The sequence below is a fragment of the Hemitrygon akajei genome, chromosome 8 (genome assembly GCF_048418815.1).
Source record: "Hemitrygon akajei chromosome 8, sHemAka1.3, whole genome shotgun sequence".
NCBI classification, from domain to species: domain Eukaryota; kingdom Metazoa; phylum Chordata; class Chondrichthyes; order Myliobatiformes; family Dasyatidae; genus Hemitrygon; species Hemitrygon akajei.
Window position 1 is genome coordinate 93,064,525 of NC_133131.1, and position 21,067 is coordinate 93,085,591.

At 41.7% G+C, this 21,067-nt stretch overlaps 1 protein-coding gene across 2 annotated transcripts in view; it reads right to left on the reverse strand.

The window, feature by feature from the left end:
* The window catches only part of umad1 (UBAP1-MVB12-associated (UMA) domain containing 1), a 62,775-nt gene extending 42,958 nt beyond the window's left edge, over nucleotides 1-19,817 (reverse strand). The window contains exons 1-2 of one of the 2 annotated variants that reach the window (XM_073054175.1): nucleotides 19,616-19,817; nucleotides 9,196-9,299 (exon numbers count right to left, since the gene is read on the reverse strand). In XM_073054175.1, the coding sequence (XP_072910276.1) occupies nucleotides 9,196-9,286 (91 nt within the window). In that variant the 5' untranslated portion in view covers nucleotides 9,287-9,299; nucleotides 19,616-19,817. Of the gene's footprint in view, nucleotides 1-9,195; nucleotides 9,300-18,888; nucleotides 18,924-19,615 lie in introns of those variants that run through there. The other variant, XM_073054174.1, reaches the window with a different exon arrangement.
* Nucleotides 19,818-21,067: the final 1,250 nt, after the last annotated feature.

The following is a 21,067-nucleotide window of genomic DNA, read 5'->3' on the forward strand; positions in this document are numbered from 1 at the left end:
CAAAGCTATGGAAAAATATAGTTTATAGTGGGAAAAGCTGATATCATCTTATTTGAAACTTTGAAAGAGTACCATTATATTTTCTTAAGAGTAAAATACATAATTTAGAGATTGTGTACAAACACATAAAGCAAGTAAAAGGACTAGTGGAATTTTGGCCTGTATTTCAAAGGGCCTCCAATGCTAAAGCAGATCATACAATGCATAGGTTGCACAAAATCTGGCTTAGACCCTTGATCAAGGCTAATTGGAGTAAGGCAACTTTATAAATAGGATGCCATACTTTTTAAATTTTTTAAAAGGAGGAACGGTAATGTAAAATTGGCTTATGCTCCTTTTTCAGAAAATTAAAAGGTAATCTAATAAATATGTTTAAAATATTAAATGGATTACAAAATGTGACGCAAAGGTGCTATTTTCTCTGGTGCTGGTGGAGTAACAAGGTACAGGGGTTTAAAATTAGTTATAACATTTACAAGTGTGATCAAATGTACATATTTATACAAAATTGAAATACAGAACAACCCACACTACAAATTGTTGCAGCTTCCCCCCCCCCACTGACAAATGAGGATCTTCTGATTACTACAAATTTCAATTGCTATGGGTATTGAGGAATATGGTTCAAAGGGAAATTATGACTTCAGCAATTGCTAGAGCAAGTTTAAGGGCCTAAGTTACTTCAGTGGATCAAAATTGCTTCCACTAATTTAATATCAATACTGTTTAGACAGGAACTCTAAACTATTTAAAGCAGTAACAAAATATTTTGTGACTAGTAACAGATTTCACAGTAAGCAACAGTATATTTACACAATACATTTCAGTTTTAAATTAGTTTTCACTTATGACTGATTAAATTACCATAAAACACATTTAGTAATGTAACATATTAAACTGTGTTGTAAAATAAATTATTAATGAAAGCCAAGGGTCCAATTACCAAGAGATAATCAGTAGAGTAATTGGTATCAGAAGTAGCATGTTGAACATATAGCTATACCACATTAATACCTGTAAGAATATAAGAGAATGATGCACCAGAATTATTCAGTATTAGGTACAAAGAGTTCATTTCCACAATTCAAATATTCTTATCTATTTATGTTTCAGAGTGTACATTTATTCTCCAAAATTACCTGACATCAGTGACCTACAATAAAATCTTTAAGACTTAAATGCAAACCATAATGAAAACATTATGCTTCTTCGACAATCTTTAAACAAAGGGCCAGTCTAGAGAGCACTGTACCCGAGAGCAGTAACTCCTTATCATTAGTAATAACAAAATTCAATTGATGTAGCCAGGTTTCCATTACAATAACAGATGAAAAAGCATTTTCTCTTATTAATTATAGGACATAAAGCCAAAACCTGAACCGCATTTATTACTTTTAATGAGTATGATTATTATAGGGACTAGACAACGGGGTGACCCGTTGGGGCACCCTTTGAGATAAAGGTAGTGCAGTCTGATGTGACCAGAATGAACATTACATTTTCCTGAATGCTGTTGGTATTGCTTTGCTTTGGAAATTGAAGAACAAAAACCAGTTTATTAAAGAAGAAAGATGCATAGCAAGGCAAATATAGCTCCTCCTCGTTTAACGAAGGACACTTCTGATGGCAACATTTCTGGTTGACCTGCCACCCTTGTGCCTCTTGTTGTCATTCTGGAGACGTGCAGTCCTTTCATGCGCCACCCCTTCATCTCTTCTGCTGTTTGTTCTTTGTCTCTGATCTTGGAGACATGCATTTATTTTCCTCTCTCTTCCTTCTGTGCCTGTTGTTGTCATTCTGGAGACATGCATGTCTCTCCTCAGTCTCTTCTTCTCTCATCTTTTTTGTCCTGACTCTTTGATCCTGGAGTCGTGCAGCCCTGGCCTCATCCGATTCTTGTTTCCTCCCTCTCCTTGTCGCTTCCCGACGAAGTTTGGCGTCCCCCTTCTCTTTCCACGCTGCATAACTAGGCTGGCCATATTCTTTTTGCCCTAATGCTGGATAGAAGATAGGAAGCAGTAATACCAAAGGAAGCTGATTATTCTTGATGATGTGGTTGGCGCTCTCCTAAATGGACGTGATATAGTCACCGCTGTCCTTTGACTGCAGCAAAGGGTTTTATGGGTGTCTCAAAGTACATCATTACAGGTTATGGGATGTTATGTCATGCTTAAATTTAAAGAAGATCCAATGATCAGTTTTTGAATCCAGTCAAGACTTTTATACATTGTGGGGACCATTTTTGAGTTATTTTCAAAACCTCTGATTTGTTGTAAAAGTACAGATGGTGGCTAATAATATATTTCATTACCGTAAATTCCAGTGTATAAGCTGACCTCCCCCATTTTCAAGGTTAAAAAAGTGACGTTTTCAAGTATAAGCCAACCCCTTTTGTAGAGGTTTTTGATTTAACCAGAAAAGATCACAAGATCTCACATGCCGGTACTCAGCTTTGCCAGATCTGGAACCTGGAAATTTTGTGAACCAGTACCTGCTAAGAAAACAGGCCTGTAGAGCGATATAAGCGAATTCTTAATAAATAAATCAGGGAGGGAAATTTTGGATTAGGTTCCCAATGGTAAAGAATCCTCTGAAATGCAACCCCCCATGAAACCATTTAGCGCCCATTGTAATCCTGTTAAAACATAACACAGGGTGGCGGGATCAGTACATGTACTCAGTATTGAGTTTGTGACCACCATGTACAAAAGATTAAAACAAATGCAGTATGATGCTGACTTCAAGCTGAAGGTTGTTGATTTTGCTAAAGGAACGAATAATTCTGCAGCTGCTAAGAAGTTTAGTGTAAATGGGAAACAAGTGAGAGAGTGGAGAAAGGCAGAGGACATGCTGAGGGAAATGTCAAGGATGAAATGTGCAAACCGCGGGAAAACATGCCAGTGGCTAGAACTGGAAGAAAAAGTTTTAGAGTGGGTGAATCGCCAGCAATCGTCAGGATACATTGTTACCAGAGAAATGATTCGAGTTCAAGTGATTAAATGGGCCGAAAAACACCGTGAGGTCAGCAAAAATTTCAAAGCTACGCAAACTTGGTGCACCCGATTTATTAATAGACATGATCTTGTGTTGAGACTGTTATGAATGTACCACAGCTCTGAGGGGCCGAAGGGTGCGGGACCAGCCCCCTCCTTCCTGAGAATCGCAAGATCGCTATTAATTCGGGTCTTGGACACAGGAAATGAGAGACAATGCAACGGATTTGACCATTGTTCTTAGAGACACTTGTGTGAATTGCAACTCTATCCTACGTGCCAGCTCTCAGGGACATGGACACCCTCGGGCAATGTGGGGTGGGGATTGTATCACCCTACCTTGAGTGACATCTACAAATCTGCCAGTCACGATAAAAGGGGACAGCAGGAGGCAGTAAGCAGCGACGCACCAGACGGAGACACCATCGCTCATCGTTCCCGTAAGGACGGGAAGCTGTTCGGGAGCCACGTGTGATTCGGTTCCCCTAGCTAGGGAATCGAGTGGCTGATAACCCTGAAAAGGATTCCGAACTGACAACGGGGAACTCTCGTTCCCGATTCAACGCTTTGAGTCCAAAAGGCTGGCAAGTTTATTTTCTCTCTCCAACCCGTGAACACCCAGCGGTCCCTCAAACGGCTAAAAGCCTTCATGAACTGGCGAGACTTTTATATTTCCATCGGACAATAGTTTTACCCCTAGACAAACGATAGAGCTACTTCTTATTGTTGATTACTACTATACCCGCGCTTTAGATTGAGTATTGACGACGTATATTATCTGAATGTTTGTGTTAACCTTTACTTTTATGCCCCTTTATAAATAAAAACGTTTAAAAATATTACCATCAGACTTCAGCGGACCTCTCTATCTTTGCTGGTAAGTGACCCAGTTATGGGGTTCATAACAAGACAAAAAACAAAGATTGCTCAGAACATTCCGGTGGGGTGTTGTTTACATTCAAGAACGCTGCTGGATGGTCGAAGCGGGTTGCTTGAAGTGGGTTAAAGAAGTATGGCGTCGATGTCCCGAAGGTTTCAGGAAGGAAAAGTCGCTACTTGTCTGGGACATGTTCAAAGCGCACTTGTCAGGTGAGACAAAAGCAGCATTGAAAGTTGAAAATATGGACATTGCAGTCATCCCTGGTGGTTTGATGTCCGTGCTCCAGCCACTAGATGCGAGTCTAAACAAACCATTCAAAGAATTCATGCGTGGAACGAATCTGACTCAAAGACAGCCAACAAATACGACCTGTCTTCCGTGTATTCATTTTTCCAAAGTTAGCACCCTCTGTATAAGCCGACCCCCTAATTTAAGAACCAAAATTTAGGGCCAAATTCGTGGCTTATACACCAGAATTTACGGTATGTGATAAGGGGCCCCCCCTCCACTTTTTCTTGTTTTTCCTAACAGCTCTCACTTTGGTAGTGGGTTTAGATTTTTTTTCTGTATACCAATTTTTTAATATTTCAATATTATGATTTAATTTAATTTTTATGAATACAGGGTTTTGTGATTGTAACTGTATTTTTAATACAATGTATTTGGTACTTTTTTTTGACTTATAATATATATCTTCTTGTACTCTATATTCCTTTATGCAGAAACTAATAAAAGTATTGAAAGAGAAGTATGTCATTACAATAAGATTTAATGATCACTAATTGATGGGTGGCAGTTAGTTCTGTCCCAACCTGCACATGCTGATGGTGATATGTGACCACTCAAAATAGAGCTGCCCTGCCCTTTCGCTCCGGTTGGTGTCGCTGCTGAGGTTGGCCGTGCGCATGCATTGTGGTGTTGCGTCCCAATTTCCATGATGGCAGATCAGCTCTCGGGTGAAAGCCAGCCTGTTGATTTTTGCAAATGAGCAATTTTATACGAATTTATATCCCTGAACTTTGCCTGCATTCTGTAAGTTAGCGCATTTTAAGTCAATTTAGCCAAAAAAGTGCCGCTGTAATGCACCGTTTGCGCTAATTGGAGGTCACAGACAAACAAAGCATGAGAGTTTTAGTAGTATATAGATAGATATAGATAAAGGTAAATTGAGAAATAAGTGTGCCGTGCACAGTGCAAGATAAATTTGATCAGTAATCTTAGAAGCGATCCTATAGAGCTAGTGAAATGCCAGACAAACTCACAACTTATTCTTCCAAATATACCAAACAATTGTAAAGGGGGGGTTTCTTCTTTTTCTTTGTTACTGCGTATGTTAATCAAAATGGCTTCTTTGTTTTGTTAAAAGTAGGAATGCTTCTTTGTTGCAAGAGAGTGCTGGAAGCTTGCTTGGGTTAAAATTTACTGATAACGAGAATTGTATTCCTTTGTAAACCAATTGGGATTAATGTTGTTCTTTCTTCTGAGTCTGTAAGCTATTGTTGGCGGGCTTTTGGGGAGATCGGCGCGAGGGGGTGAGAGTGAGAGAGAGAGAGAGAGAGAGGACGCGATGCTGTAAACTGGGCAAGGAACGGACCGGACCCTAAGCGGGGGTCCAAGGCCAGGAGGTACCCCGAGGAGAGGAGACGAAGATAGATGTGCTTGGTTGAACACTTCGGGTGGTCCTGAGCTGCGAGTAGACGAGTTCGGAGGGGATCGAATGGTGGCCAGAAGACTTCAGTAATTGAGCTCCAACGGTTGTGCACTAAGTGGTTTGGACTTTGATAAGTTTGGCGCCTTTTCTTTATTTTCTTTTCCTTCATATATGCTGTATGGTTATTAATCAGATATAGTAATCTTTATAAATTGTAATCATTTAATCGCATATGGTGTCCTGTTTGTTCTTTGGCGAAGTGGGGACATCACACAGCATCCACTCAAGCTGATTACTCAGTTTGGCGGGGCCGAAGGCTGCTCCCCCTAGACGAGAACGAGCTGAGCGAGCCTGAGGTGACCCGGGGGTTACATTGTGCACATCTATTGCATTGAACTGCTGCTGCTAAGTTAACAAATTTCATGACACATGCCGGTGATAATAAACCTGATTCTGATTCTGAAATGTTTATTATAGAGATTAGGAACAAAAATCCCTGTGTAACCCTCGGTTACAATTTATAAATGTTACTATAACTGATTAATAACCATACAGCATATATGAAGGAAAATAAAATAAAGGCGCCAAACTTATCAAAGTCCAAACCACTTTGTGCACAACCGTTGGAGCTCAATTACTGAAGTCTTCTGGCCACCATTCGATCCCCTTCGAACTCCTCGACTCGCAGCTCAGGGCCAGCCGAAGTGGTCAACAAAGCACATCTATCTTCGTCTCCTCTCTTCGGGGTATCTCCTGGTCTTGGACCCCCGCCTTGGGTCCGTTCCTTGCCCAGTTTACAGCATCGCGTCCTCTCTCTCTCTCACTCTCACCCCCTCGCGCCAATCTCCCCAAAAGCCCGCCAACAATAGCTCACAGACTCAGAAGAAAGAACAACATTAATCCCAATTGGTTTACAAAGGAATACAATTCTCGTTATCAGTAAATTTTAACCCAAACAAGCTTCCAGCACTCTCTCACAACAAAGAAGCATTCCTACTTTTAACAAAACAAAGAAGCCAGTTTGATTAACATACGCAGTAACAAAGAAAAAGAAGAAACCCCCCCCCAGACGAGAACGAGCTCAGCGAGCCTGAGGCGACCCAGGGGGTTACACAATTAACATAAGAGGAATGATAAATCAATATAATACAAGTATCTTGACAGAATTTTGTTGTTTTATTGTTTACATTATGGGACCTTTTGATATCAATTCGAGCTTTCAAACCAAGACTTTCCATTCCACTAGGAAGACAGCTTTTGAGTCAAGTACAGTTAATGAGGGAAAGCTGTAAAAACAAGGTCAGAGGACCGAAGAATCAAGACACCCATGAACTGTTATGTCCATCAAGGGAATACTTCCAGAGGTACAGCAACACAGAGGTTAAGTTACAGGACTGATATATGAATTATACCCCAGCACAGAAGGGAATTCAAATTTAATTCAATAATTCTGGAATTTGAAAACAAATGTTATCTGTATTTTTTAAAACCATGAATTACAAAAATTGTTATACAAGTCCAAATGGTTCACAAAATTTCCTTCAGTAAAGGAAAACTGTCATCTTACCTGATGGGTTTAAATATGTCTTCAGACTCAATGTGATCGACTCATAACTGCCCTTTGAAATGCCAAGCCACTAAATGCAACAGCAATTAATGATGAATAGTAAATGCAGGCCTCCAAGCGGACCACAACCTTGTTGTAGTTTGGAGGCCTGCGTACCTTAATGACCCGGAGAACTATGTTGACTGGAGTCATGGCCTTGTGCTTTGGCTCTCGGTGGGATCACTCATGAAAAACAGATCAAAGGGTAAAGACCAGACTAAGAGTGTTCCACCAGTCCTCCAGGTTCCGGGGTTCAGCTCAGGGCTAACAAAATTGTTATGAAAACAGCAAAGAAGAATTCTTTTGTATCTGAGTGAAATGGTATTCCTGAGTTTTCACCCAGAATTTACATGACAGACAGTAGTGAAAACCGAGCTACTGACACCATGAACAAAGCCCTGAACACTGCCAGACTCTGTTACCCTAAATGCCAGTGGTGTAACGGGCAGTAGGGAATAAATGCAGGCTCTCAAAGCAATGCTCAAACCCTGTGACTGAATAATTGTATGAGACATCAATAAAAATAACAATCACTCTAGCACAGGATTAATGCTACATTACTGCTGGTGCCTTAATGAAATGCACACAAAGCTCTAACTAATTACTATCATCAAGCACAAATATAATTGTGTCTCCACCTACTGCATAGGTGATTGAACAAAAACAGTCGAAGAATCCTGGAAAGGGGTGGCACAGCTAGTAGCCAATTTCCCTTGGGATCAATAAAGTACGTACGTCTGTCTGAGCTACTCCCTCATAGCACCAATGACTTAGTGAGGCAAAGGAGCTGCTTCCATGCTTGATGACTTTAATATCTTTTCTTCAAAAATCCTGAGGTCAGTACTACTCAAATCAAAATATGATCAGAAGCTTTTAAAATGATAACTTGTCTATGTATGGTCATGTATTATTTTATTATGCATGGTATCTACATCACTACTGCATTATTATGTATTACCTATGTATTGTATGGCTGGCATTCTGTCACACAGAGCATTACCCATTTGGACTACACCAGTTGCTTCACCTATATTTAAACTTCTACCGTTTCATTCTTGGGCAAATAACCACAATTCACAAATTTAGTAATTACCCTTTTTTCAACATCGGTCTGATATTTTCTTCAAATTATAACCTCAAAATGTTACAAGACATTCCTCAAATGAAAGAAGGATACACACAACTATCAATAATATTTCAAGTGCTTTTTCATTCTCAACACCTCACAGTTCTGAGACAATTTGACTACTTGTGCATAAACTTTATCTGTCCATTTTAAAGGTTAAAGATTAGCTTAATTTGTTACACATACAACAAATCAAGCCAAAGGATTATGCTAAGCAGCCTGCAAGCATCATCACACTTCTGGCACCAACACAACATACCCAGAAACTCACTAACCCTAACCCGTATGTCCTTGTAATGTGGGAGAAAACAGCAGCACCCAGAGGAAACCCAGGCAGTCATGAGAGAACGTACAACTCCTTACAGACAGCATTGGTAACTGAACCCTGCTCTTACAGCAGGCACCGTAAATTGTTGCCAATGTGCTATTGTTCCGCCCATTTTGTGATCCAGAACTCAACATTTTTAATTATTGGCAAATATGTATTTCATGGAATGCAAATTTTTAGTCTACATTCTGTATTTTCCTCTGGGGAAAATTTAATAGAAATTTTACCAACTTCAAAATTATTTTTATTTGCACATGTAAGGATGCCATGGGTATTAAATTATGCTAGTGCCTAGATTTAATTTTGCTGCTAAGTTTTTGTTATACTTCAGTTAGAAGGCTCTTGTATGACACATAGTGGAAAGAAGAATAAACGCAATGTAACAAAATAATTTCAAAGCATAAGCTTTGATGTGTTTATCTTGTGGTACCCAAGCTCAGTCAGAATTTTGCTTGGTGTCTGGGCATCGTTTCCCAGCACAGGACAACATTTTGAATGTGGATTATAGAATAATTCAGCCTCTCATAGGTCAATGATCTATTTTTTTATTTCACAGAAAGGACTTGCCACTGTATTTTTTTTTGAAAGATTAACAAAACATTACAACTTACCTACAATAATAAATCCATCTACTTCTTTCTCATGGACTGTGGTGTTCTTGGATGACTCGGTGTTCTTTCGAATTCCAAAAATATTCAGCATTTCACTTTGCTGGCTGAAAGACAAATTAAACTATGAACTGATGACAAGCAGAATTACATTAATGCGCAATGTCTTATTACTCATAAACCAGAATTGCCACAAATTTTGAGGAATTCTCAATAACCTCTACATCTGTTTAGCAACACAGGTATCTGTCATGTGTTTTAAGATTGGCTTTTGCTATTTTATTTTACAACCGGACACCAGGACTTGTTTTAAGATGGTGGTGATAACTGTTGTGGTTCTTCAGCACTCCTCTGTTAATGAGGCCATAAGACAAAGGAGCAAGATTAGGCCACTCAGCCCATCAAGTTTGCTCCACCGTTCTATTATGGCTGATTTATTATCCCCACCAACCCCGTTCTACCTTCTCCCAGTACAATTTGACATCCTGACTAAACGAAATCCATCAATCTCCGCTTTCAATATAATAAATGACTTGGCTTCCACAGCCATCTGTGGCAACGAATTCCACAGATTCATCACCCTCTGGCTAAAAAAAAATCTTCTCATCTGTTCTAAATAGACATCCATCTATTCTGAAGCTGTGCCCTATGGTCTTGGACTGCCCCACTATAAGAAACATCCTCCCTCTACATCCACTCTATCTAGGCCTTTCAATATTCAGTAGGTTTCGATGAGATCCCCACTCATTTTGTCTAAACTCCAGTGCAACCTGGGATCCACAGACCCCTTGCTGTTCCTGAACCTGGTGGTGTGAGTAATGAAGCTCCTGTACCTCCCTCCCGATGTCCTTAATGATGGATGCTGCTTTTCTGCAACAGCACTCTGTATTGATGTGCACAATAGTGGGGAGGGCCATATCCACTATTTTTTGCAGGCTTTTCTTTACAAGGGCATTGGTATTTCCATACCAGGACATGATGCATCCAGTCAATATACACTTCACCACACCTATAGAAGTTGGTCAAAGTTTTAGATCACATGCCAAATCTTCAAACTCTTAAGTAGAGGTGCTGCTGTGCTTTCTTCATAATGGTACTCACATGCTGGATCTAGAACAGATAACTGAAATGGTAACACTAAGGAATTTAAAGTTGCAGACCCTCTCCACCTCTGATTCCCCGATGAGGACTGGCTTATGGACCTCTCGTTTCATCCTCCTGAAGTCAACAGTCATCTCCTTGGTCTTGCTAAAATGAGTGGCAGGTTGTTGTTGTGGCACCACTCAGCCAGATTTTCAGTCTCCCTCCTATATGCCAATTCGTCACCACCTTTGATTCTGCCAACTACATTGGTGTTGTTGGCAAATTTAAATATGGCATTGGAGCTGTGCTTAGTCATAACTGTAAAGTGAGTGGAGCAGGAGGCTAAACACACAGCTTAGTGGTGTACCTGTGCTCATGAACATTGTGGATGAGATGTCGTTGCCAATCTGCACTAACTGTGGCCTGCAAGTAAAGAAATCGAAGATCCAAATGCACAAGGAGATATTGAGGCCAAGAACTTGACAGCCTTGTGATGCACCTGAACTGAGGTATAAATATCAGTATTCCAATGTAACCCCATGTACAGTAAACTCTGATAATCTGCTATCCAACCAATGGTTCAGCATCTGTTTCACTGGGTAATGTTTCCCCACACTCGCTTCCCCTCTCACTCACTGGGTCCCTGCTGCTACACTCCCTCTTTGCTCAACGTCAACCTACATGGTTCACCAAAAACAATCAAACTGTATAAAATATTAAAAAATGAATAAAAGAGTAAGTATTAATGGAGCAATTGTATGGAAAATCTGTCATTTCAGCATCAAGCGTGCTGCATTTTACTGCAATATTCTTTCAGTAGATTGATTACAATTACAACAATGTCTTCCAGAAGGTCAGATAAAGATGAAAAGAAAACATTCCCAATTTATACCAAGGTAGATTTTGATGAAGACTGAAGAAGCTGAAAACTAACAAAATGCTAAGGTGATAAATGAGTTTGAGATTTTCAGTTTTAAATTTAATTTTTTTTTTACAACTACACGAAAGAAATTACCAGTCTACCTGCAATAACAAGTTGCTTCTTGACAACATCATTCAAAGACCAATCTGATTCTGCGTACACATCAAACTAATTCACTGTCCAATCCCAACTGCGGTTTGACAGTCTTCCAATACCAAATTAATAAGTTTCTTTCAAATGAATACTAAAATAGAAAATCTCTCCCTCTAGTCCTTGCCACAAAACCTGTGCTTTAAGTCTGACGGAGGAATGGAGCTGATGCCCATTTGTGGAGGCCGATCCTGGCATTGGCTCCAACACACCATTTGTGTATCAAGACCAATGAACTCTGCCACCATACTGCCTGGAGTTCATTTTGGCTAAGCAATTCCAAAGGTCTCTTGCTCAACGTTCAGGTTTCAAATGAAATTGAGTTTAACTGAAACTTTGCTGCCAGACTCCAAACTTGCAGCAAGTCCCCCATCACTGCAGTTTGACATACGTTGGCCATCAATCCAGCAATGCCAACGGCAAAAAAAACCTGTAAAACTGTAATAAATGCACCAGTTGAGTATTTGAGGATGATGGCGGCTTGGCAGGGGCACACAAAGTTTACTCTGCTCCTTTTCAAAACACCAAGAGTTTGATTTATACGTTTCCTTTAAACTCTGAGAAATTTATTATATGCATGCCGAGAAGCTCCAGGGAAAAGCTCTGCATTTTATAGCTATAAGATGATGAAACAAGCCCAGGAGTGAAGAAAGAAATGAACATTTTACTGGGCCAATCAAGACAGCCTATCTTCAGGTATTGCTGAGATGTTTTATGAGACTTGTTACAGCTGCATTCTTCCAGATAGGCTTTGTAGATAATAGATAAGACTCAGGATGTCAAATGAGCCTCTTCTCAGAGAATATCCAAGCAGTACTCTCAGTTGTTCCCTGCTCTTCTTTGAAAAAAATAAGCCAGGTCTCTTTAACCGGAGACAAATGAGCACCCCTGTATTAACCTCTCACCCGGCATTTGTGTGCTCCACCCACTGATGCAGGAGTTATTCACAGGATTTTACAATTTAGGAGGGGTCCTACTGAATATGCTTTGGAAATCCAAAAATATTAAAACAATTAAAAGGAAATAAGAGTCTAACTTGTTTTTACTTTAAACAAGGTGGACACACATCACGTCGTGGCACCATGACATATGTCATTCATGTATTTTTTTTAAAAAAGAAAGCCCTTAACTCCAGCTGGAGTCATCAGGACGCTGTCGTGATGGCGTTGTTTTTTAGCAGGCTTTCTTGTTTTTACGAGGCCGAGTTGCTAGCTCTCAACACTCAACCCAGCACGGATGGGAAGTGTGCAAGGGAGCCGGCTGGATTCGAACTCGGAAGCCTTCGCTCCACAGCACTGATGCCACTACACCACCAGCCGGCTTTCATGCATTTTTACCCATAATGAATTCTTTAAAGATTACTCAAATATTACTGCAATATTAAATATATAACACTCCTCCCTGCTTAGCTATAAACTCCAAATCAATAGAGAATGTATGCCAACTATATATAAGTACTACATACAGATATCCACAGCAGAGCAAATTTTAAATTGTCCCATTTAAAATGTCCCTTAAGATTTAATTTCTGCGGAGGCTTTCTTATTTGAACCATAGAACATTACAGCACAGAAACACGCCTTTTGGCCCTTCTTGGCTGTGCCAAACCATTTTTCTGCCTAGTCGCACTGACCTGCGCCTGGCCCATATCCCTCCATACACCTCTCATCCATATACCTGTCCAAGTTTTTCTTAACGGTTAAAAGTGAGCTCACATTTACCACTTCATCTGGCAGCTCATTCCACACTCCCACCACTCTCTGTGTGAAGAAGCCCCCCCTAATGTTCCCTTTAAACTTTTCCCCCTTCACCCTTAACCCATGTCCTCTAGTTTTTTCTCGCCTAGCCTCAGTGGAAAAAGCCTGCTTGCATTCACTCTATTTATACCCATCTTAATTTTATATACCTCTATCAAGTCACCGCTCATTCTTCTACGCTCCAGGGAATAAAGTCCTAACCTATTCAACCTTTCTCTGTAACTCAGTTTCTCAAGTCCCAGCAACATCTTTGTAAACCTTCTCTGCACTCTTTTAACCTTAATATCCTTCCTGTAATTAGGTGACCAAAACTGCACACAATACTCCAAATCAATGTCTTATACAACCTCACCATAACATTCCAACTCTTACACTCAATACTTTGATTTATAAAGGCCAATGTGCCAAAAGCTCTCTTTACAACCTATCTACCTGTGACACCACTTTTAGGGAATTTTGTATCTGTATTCCCACATCCCTGTGTTCTACTGCACTCCTCAGTGTCTTACCATTTACCTTGTATGTTCTACCTTGATTTGTCCTTCCAAAGTGCAATACCTCTGTCTGTATTAAACTCCATCTGCCATTTTTCAGCTTATTTTTCCAGCTGGTCCAAATCCCTCTGCAAGCTTTGAAAACTTTCCTCACTGTCTACTACACCTCCAATCTTTGTATCATTAGCAAATTTGCTGATCCAATTTACCACATTATCACCCAGATCATTGATATAGATGACAAATAACAATGGACCCAGCACTGATCCCTGTGACACACCACTAGTCACAGGCCTCCACTCAGAGAAGCAAACCTCCACTAACACTCTCTGGCTTCTTCCATTAAGCCAATGTCTAATCTAATCTACTACCTCTCCATGTATACCAAGCGACTGAATCTTCCTAACTAACCCCCCATGCGGGACCTTGTCAAATTCTTGGCAGATACCATCTTTCCTAACTGGATGTGGAGGGCGGGGGAGACACACACAATCTGTTTGGTAGGTGAGACTTGAGGCTGTGAAACAATCTCAAGTCCTGGGGCCTCCTTCGTGCTGGTTGTAGGAGTTGCCTATGGGACTGCTGGGGCCTCCTCTGTGCTGGTTGTAGGAGTTGCCTATGGGACTGCTGGGTCTACCTCTGTGCTGGTTGTAGGAGTTGACTATAGGACTGCTGGGTCTACCTCTGTGCTGGTTGTAGGAGTTGCCTATGGGACTGCTGGGGCCTCCTCTGTGCTGGTTGTAGAAGCTGACTATATGACTGCTGGGTCTACCTCTGTGCTGGTTGTAGGAGTTGCCTATGGGACTGCTGGGGCCTCCTCTGTGCTGGTTGTAGAAGCTGACTATAGGACTGCTGGGTCTACTTCTGTGCTGGTTGTAGGAGTTGCCTATGGGACTGCTGGGGCCTCCTCTGTGCTGGTTGTAGGAGTTGACTATAGGACTGCTGGGTCTACCTCTGTGCTGGTTGTAGGAGTTGCCTATGGGACTGCTGGGGCCTCCTCTGTGCTGGTTGTAGGAGTTGCCTATGGGACTGCTGGGGCCTCCTCTGTGCTGGTTGTAGAAGCTGACTATAGGACTGCTGGGTCTACCTCTGTGCTGGTTGTAGGAGTTGCCTATGGGACTGCTGGGGCCTCCTCTGTGCTGGTTGTAGGAGTTGACTATAGGACTACTGGGTCTACCTCTGTGCTGGTTGTAGGAGTTGCCTATGGGACTGCTGGGGCCTCCTCTGTGCTGGTTGTAGAAGCTGACTATAGGACTGCTGGGTCTACCTCTGTGCTGGTTGTAGGAGTTGACTATAGGACTGCTGGGTCTACCTCTGTGCTGGTTGTAGAAGTTGCCTATGGGACTGCTGGGGCCTCCTCTGTGCTGGTTGTAGAAGTTGACTATAGGACTGCTGGGTCTACCTCTGTGCTGGTTGTAGAAGTTGACTATAGGACTGCTGGGTCTACCTCTGTGCTGGTTGTAGGAGTTGACTGTGGGACTGCTGGAAGTAGTTCTAACAGGTCTGGGTATCTTTCTTCTCTAACAATTGACTCTGTTCTCCACTACTAATTGATGTGTTTAATATCATCTGGAGACAACACAATCTCCACTGTGTAGGACAGTGGTCCTGTTCTATCCTTAATCTTTCTGAGAACCCACTCTTGATCAATTCTGAAGTAACTTCGCCAGAACCACTCGTCCAGGAATAAAACATCAAACCTCCTTGTTTGAGGAGCTGTCAATGTGTCTCAACTATTCATCCTGCATACTTTGATGAGATCCAAGTGTGAACACAAGGGACGATCCAGGAACAGCATAGCTGGTGAGCTGTTGGTTGTGCAGTGTGCTACATTGTAATATGCAAGGAGGGAACTGGCAAGCTTCTGATTCAGTGTCAGTGCAGTGTGTTCTACTGACATTGCTTGCAGTGTGTTCTTTAGACTCTAAACAAACCTTTCTGCCAAGACATTCGCAGCTGTGTGGTATGGTGCAGACGTAATATACCATAATCCATTCATTTTCAGGAATGACTGAAACTGTTCCACCTCAAACAGTGGTCCATTGACACTAAGTGTTCTGGAACTCCAGTCCTTGCAAAGAGGCTTCTCAACACATCAACAGTTGTAAGGCTGTGGAGGAAGCCACTGGCAGGGCTTCTGGCCATTTTGTAGCTGTATCCACTTCTAGTGAGGAATGTGTGTCTGACAAAATCCACATGAACCCTCTGCCAGGGCATTGCAGGCCATTCCCAGGAATGGAGAGGCACTGCTCTTGTCATCTTTCTGGGTACACTGGCATCCCGCACAGTGATCTATCCCAGGCCACCAAGCAAAGCTTCAAGCCAACGCTTTCATTTTAAGCACACTCAGATGACCGACATGTAGCTCCTCCCAACACTGTTAATTCTCAGCTTGGATGGCACAGCGCTCAATCCTCACACAAGGGGACCTCCATCAAGGGAAAGTTCATCTTGGCAATGGTAAAAATGAGGGAACTGAAATTTCTGCTGCTACACATTCCAGTCATTTTGGGTGGCCATGTAGACCGGAGACAGCGTGGGGTCAGTTCTGAATTCCTTTTGGAGCATCTCTGCCATAATAGGGAGACTTTCAATTTGAGTTAGGGAGAATACCTCAAGCAGAATATCCTCTTCTGTAAACTTTTCAGGTGTTTCTTTTTGCCAAAGGATAATCCAACAGCAATTCTATTAGTCATCCTATTGAATTCAATCTTATAATTGCATCCTCCAAGAAACAAGAGCCCATCTCTATGTTTGTGTTGCTGCTATTACAGGAACACCCTTTGTGGATTGAAAATAGACACCAGTGTTTGATACAACAACACACACAAAATGCTGGTAGAACACAGCAGGCCAGGCAGCATCTATAGGGAGAAGCGCTGTCGACATTTCGAGCCGAGATACTATCTTTCCTTTCGGTTAGTCCTGACGAAGGGTCTCGGCCCGAAACATCGACAGCGCTTCTCCCTATAGATGCTGCCTGGCCTGCTGTGTTCCACCAGCATTTTGTGTGTGTTGTTGTTTGAATTTCCAGCATCTGCAGATTATCAGTGGTTGATGATCAGTAAACTCTCTCCCATGTAAGCACTGGTTAAAGTGATTTACACCACAAGTCAGACTCAAGGCCACACTGTCAATCTGTGCGTAAATTTTCTCTGCAGTGGTAAGGGGACGTGACATGACGCAAAGGCTATGTGGCTTTCACTTTCATCACTCATAACATGTGACATGACATAAGGCAAGGCTTCGCAGGCAAGCTTCACTGGACAATGTGTGAGTACAATGTCTGATGTCACTATTTCTTTACCTTTCTGAAAGCCACCTCACACTGCTTTGTCCGTTGCCATTTCCTCCCGTTCTTTAGTAATGGGTTCAAGGGGTGGAGCACAGTAGCCAGGTATGGGAGAAACCTGTTATAATGATTGACAAATCCTGAAATCCTTTCTGCCAAGTGCAGGTGCAGATGCAACTCCAAAGATAAGCACTTTAAAACAATAAAGCCCTTTGTGAGTTTTATGGTGAGAAACACTTTGGACTTTTCTTCCGTTTTCATCTGTAGGTAGACCTAAGCCAAGTCCACTTGCTGAAGTGTTTCTCTCCAGATAGGTCTGCAAAGATATCCTCTATCCTGGGCAGAGGGTATTGATCTACTTTCAATACTGGGTTGATGATGGCCTTAGTCACCACAGATCCTGAAAGATCCATCTTGGAAAGAATTCCTTAAGCCTCTATGCAATCTAACTCAATGGCAATTTTAGCATGGATGTTATAAAGAAACAAACGCGCTTTGCAAAACATTTTTTGATGGTATTTTACCCTTGATATGTTTGTTTTACAAAGCCATCCTTGAGTACTGCTGTGACATCATCCAGTACCTTTCTTAATTCACTTCCAGTTGAACTTATTGCTGGGGATGTGGCATGCAGATGTTGGAAGGATCTCCAATCAAGTTGTAGTTGTCTCAGCCACTCACGACCCTACAAAGCTGGCCTCTTCTGTTTTTACCACAATATACAGCCAATAAGGCACATTAGGCTTGTAATTCACTGTTACAAATGTCATTCCCACAGGGGTCATCTTTTCTCCAGTTCTTAGATATCTGCAGGCTTCAATTTAGTATCTTTGAAATGCTGTTTAAACTTAATTTTGTGGAATGACTGAAACAGCCAAACCAGTGTCTGATTTCATTTTAATTAATTTGCCATTCACTTCTGGTGTAAGCCATATTGCTTGTCTTTTGGTAGTTTTCATATCATAAATCTCAAGTTCTCTGTCACTCCCATCATTATCAGACTTTTCATCAACAGCATGCAGAGTAGTGCTCTGCTTGAAACTGCAACTTGACTTTTTAAAACTTTGTCTCTTTCATTTGCAGTCCATTTATTTTTCTCTTTGAATGCATCCAACTTTCTTGCATTTTCTGCAAGTTTTGTCTTTAAATCTGCATTTTTCTGGTGTATATGAGCCCCTGCCACGATGGTAACACGATTCGTTTGCTGGCCAGACAGACCTCCATCTAGACACTGCAGATTTGTTCATGCTCATTTTCATCATGACAGCAGCTCAATTGTTTTTTGTCTGCTGTTCTCATTGATCCCATCGTCAACATGAAAGTTGTGCTTCAGTTAGGAACAATTTCTGAATGCTTTCATGTAAGATTCCACAAACTAAATGATCTTTCGGTGCATCCTTAAGCTCATTGCCGAAATGACAATGCTCAGACATCTCTTCAATTCAGCCACGTACACTGAAATTGACTCCCCGATCTTTTGATTCCACATATTCTAAAGTGTTCTGTAAACAACAATGGTTCTGGTTCTAAATGTTCCTGCATTACTTTCATGATAACAGCAAAGCTCATTTCAGCTGGTTTGGTTGGAGCAGTGAAATGTCTAAGCAAACTGTGTGGTTAAATCCAATGCACTCAGCAAAACTGGTATTCGCTTCACATTGGCCATTTCATGTGCTTCACAATAGAGCTCAGAACAGAAAATCCAGTTATCCGTCGTGGCATGAAACAGGTCAACCTTTCTGATACAGGTCGCCATTTCTGCTATTGTAAATTATCACTGTTTATTAAACCACAAATTCTTCTAATTTCTTGACTGTTTTTGACTTGATCATTTTTCCTTTTGCGAAGAAAACAAGCTGCTCTGAAAAAAATCTGCAGTGTTCTTAAAACAATGTGACCGTCTCACTGCACTTTTTAAAAACTCGAACGTCTCACTGCGCTTCAACAGGTAGATAGTCGTCTTGGATTCATTTATAAAAATATCTCGTGACCACTTACGTTTTGTAACTCCAAAACATTAATTAAAAAGTAAAAGACTGGAGTCCGACATGAGATCAACGGGGCACGCGCGTATCACATGGTGGCGTCATGACGTAAGCAAAGCACGCATTTTCACACAACTCGTAATGAATTATTTGAAGAAATTAAGAATGCTTACTCAAACAATATATTTACAATATTACTCAAATATTTCTGAAATATTAAATACACAACAGCTACCAACAAAGCACAAATGACGTTCATGTCAAATCTAACCCGTTTCAACACTTGCCGCATCTGTCAGCGCAAATCGTAGACCTTATCTTCCATTCTTACAGTGGAAACTATAATGCTGCAGTGTTAACCAATGCTCTTTATGTGGTAAATAACGAAACGCAACATCTCCCTCGAGGTAGCGAGGATTAACGATTTTTAGTGAAAAATCAATATCTATTCTAATTATTAACATAATTATAGACAAGGGCGACTCACAAAATAAGTTCATTTCGATATGTAATGACAGTTTACTCCTTAACGTAAACAAACTAAGCATTTACAACATGTCCTTGTTTATCGCAAAATCGGTGGTTTTTGGCCCATATTAAAATTAAAAATGTAAGTTTTGCAAGGCACTAACTGCATGTACTTGGTTGGGTTTACATTTCCTACACATCGGAAAACACAATTATCTCCCGTTGCGGAGAGCCGGGCCCGGAAGTACTGAGCATGCGCCGCCCGTACCTACCGCAAACTGCCTCAATAATCGCAGCGCATGCCTGCCACCGGAACCGTAACCACCAACGTTGCCACCGGCAAGCAACGCCCGAAGCGAAAACCGGAGAAAGCGAGTCTCTGCTTATAGAGGTTCGTCCAGCGCCGACGACGGCCGCTCCAACCTGTTTTCCTTAACTTCCTGGCCCCGGCGTCATCGCGTCAGCACCCATGACGTCACCGCACGTCTAGTATAAAAGCAGGACTTGCGCCTTGGGGGTGGCATCTGTATCCCATTAGCTTCATTGGTCAAACCGGTAAATTAACCCCCTACCCCTCCACTCTTGACCGCCCCAGTTCCAGGCGACAAGCTTGATAAGGCATGAGACTGCAGATGCTGGAATTTGCAGCAAAACAAAAAGGCTGGAGTGTCTCTGCAGGTCAACCAGCATCTCTGGAGAGAGATGGTCAGTCGGTATTTCCCTTACCCTGGACTGGTCCCGACCTGCTGAACTCCTCCTGCGCTTTATGCATTGCTGCAAGCTGGATACGGTTGTGCCCAGAGAGTGGTGGGTGCATGGAATGGTAGATGCGTTAAGAGACTTAGATAGGCACATGGAGCTTAGAAAAATAGAGGACATCTATTCTAGGCAGTTTCTAGAGTAGGTTACATGGTTGGCACAGCATTGTGGGCTGAAGGGCCTGTAATGTGCTGTAGATTTCTATGTTTCTATCTCTGGGCTGTTCCCTGGAGTAAATGTCGACTGCCGGTGATGCTGAAGATGTTCTATGCGTCTGTGGTATCATGTTTTCTGTTGTGTGCTGGGGTAGCAGACACCAACAGAATCAACAAACTCATTCGTAAGGCCAGTGATGTTATGGGGGTGGAACTGGACTCTCTGACGGTGGTGTCTGAAAAGAGGATGCTGTCCAAGTTACATGCCATCTTGGACAATGACTCCCATCCACTCCGTAATGTACTGGTTAGGCCCAGGAGTACATTCAGCCAGAGACTCATTCCACCGAGATGCAACACTGAGCGTCATAGGAAGTCATTCCTACCTGTGGCCATCAAACTTTACAACTCCTCCCTCGGAGTGTCAGACACTCTGAGTCAATAGGCTGGTCCTGGACTTATTTCCACTTGGCATAATTTACTTATTATTATTTAATTATTTCCAGTTTTATTTTGCTATATTTCTACTCTATTCTTGGTTGATGCAACTGTAACGAAACCCAATTTCCCTCGGGATCAATAAAGTATGTCTGTCTGTCTACCAGATGATCGTCAACTCAATGAATGGGGCAATTTTTCTCTGCCCAGCACTCGTTGGCCTTCTAATGTAAGAAGATGCTGTTGACCTGCACATTCCGAGGAACGGGATCTCATGCTGAGGGAGCTTGGTGGAGCCACTGCAAAGTATCTATGAAAAAGAGGTTCTGCTGATAATAGGCAATGAAATGTCCAGCCTGGTGCAGGCTGGTG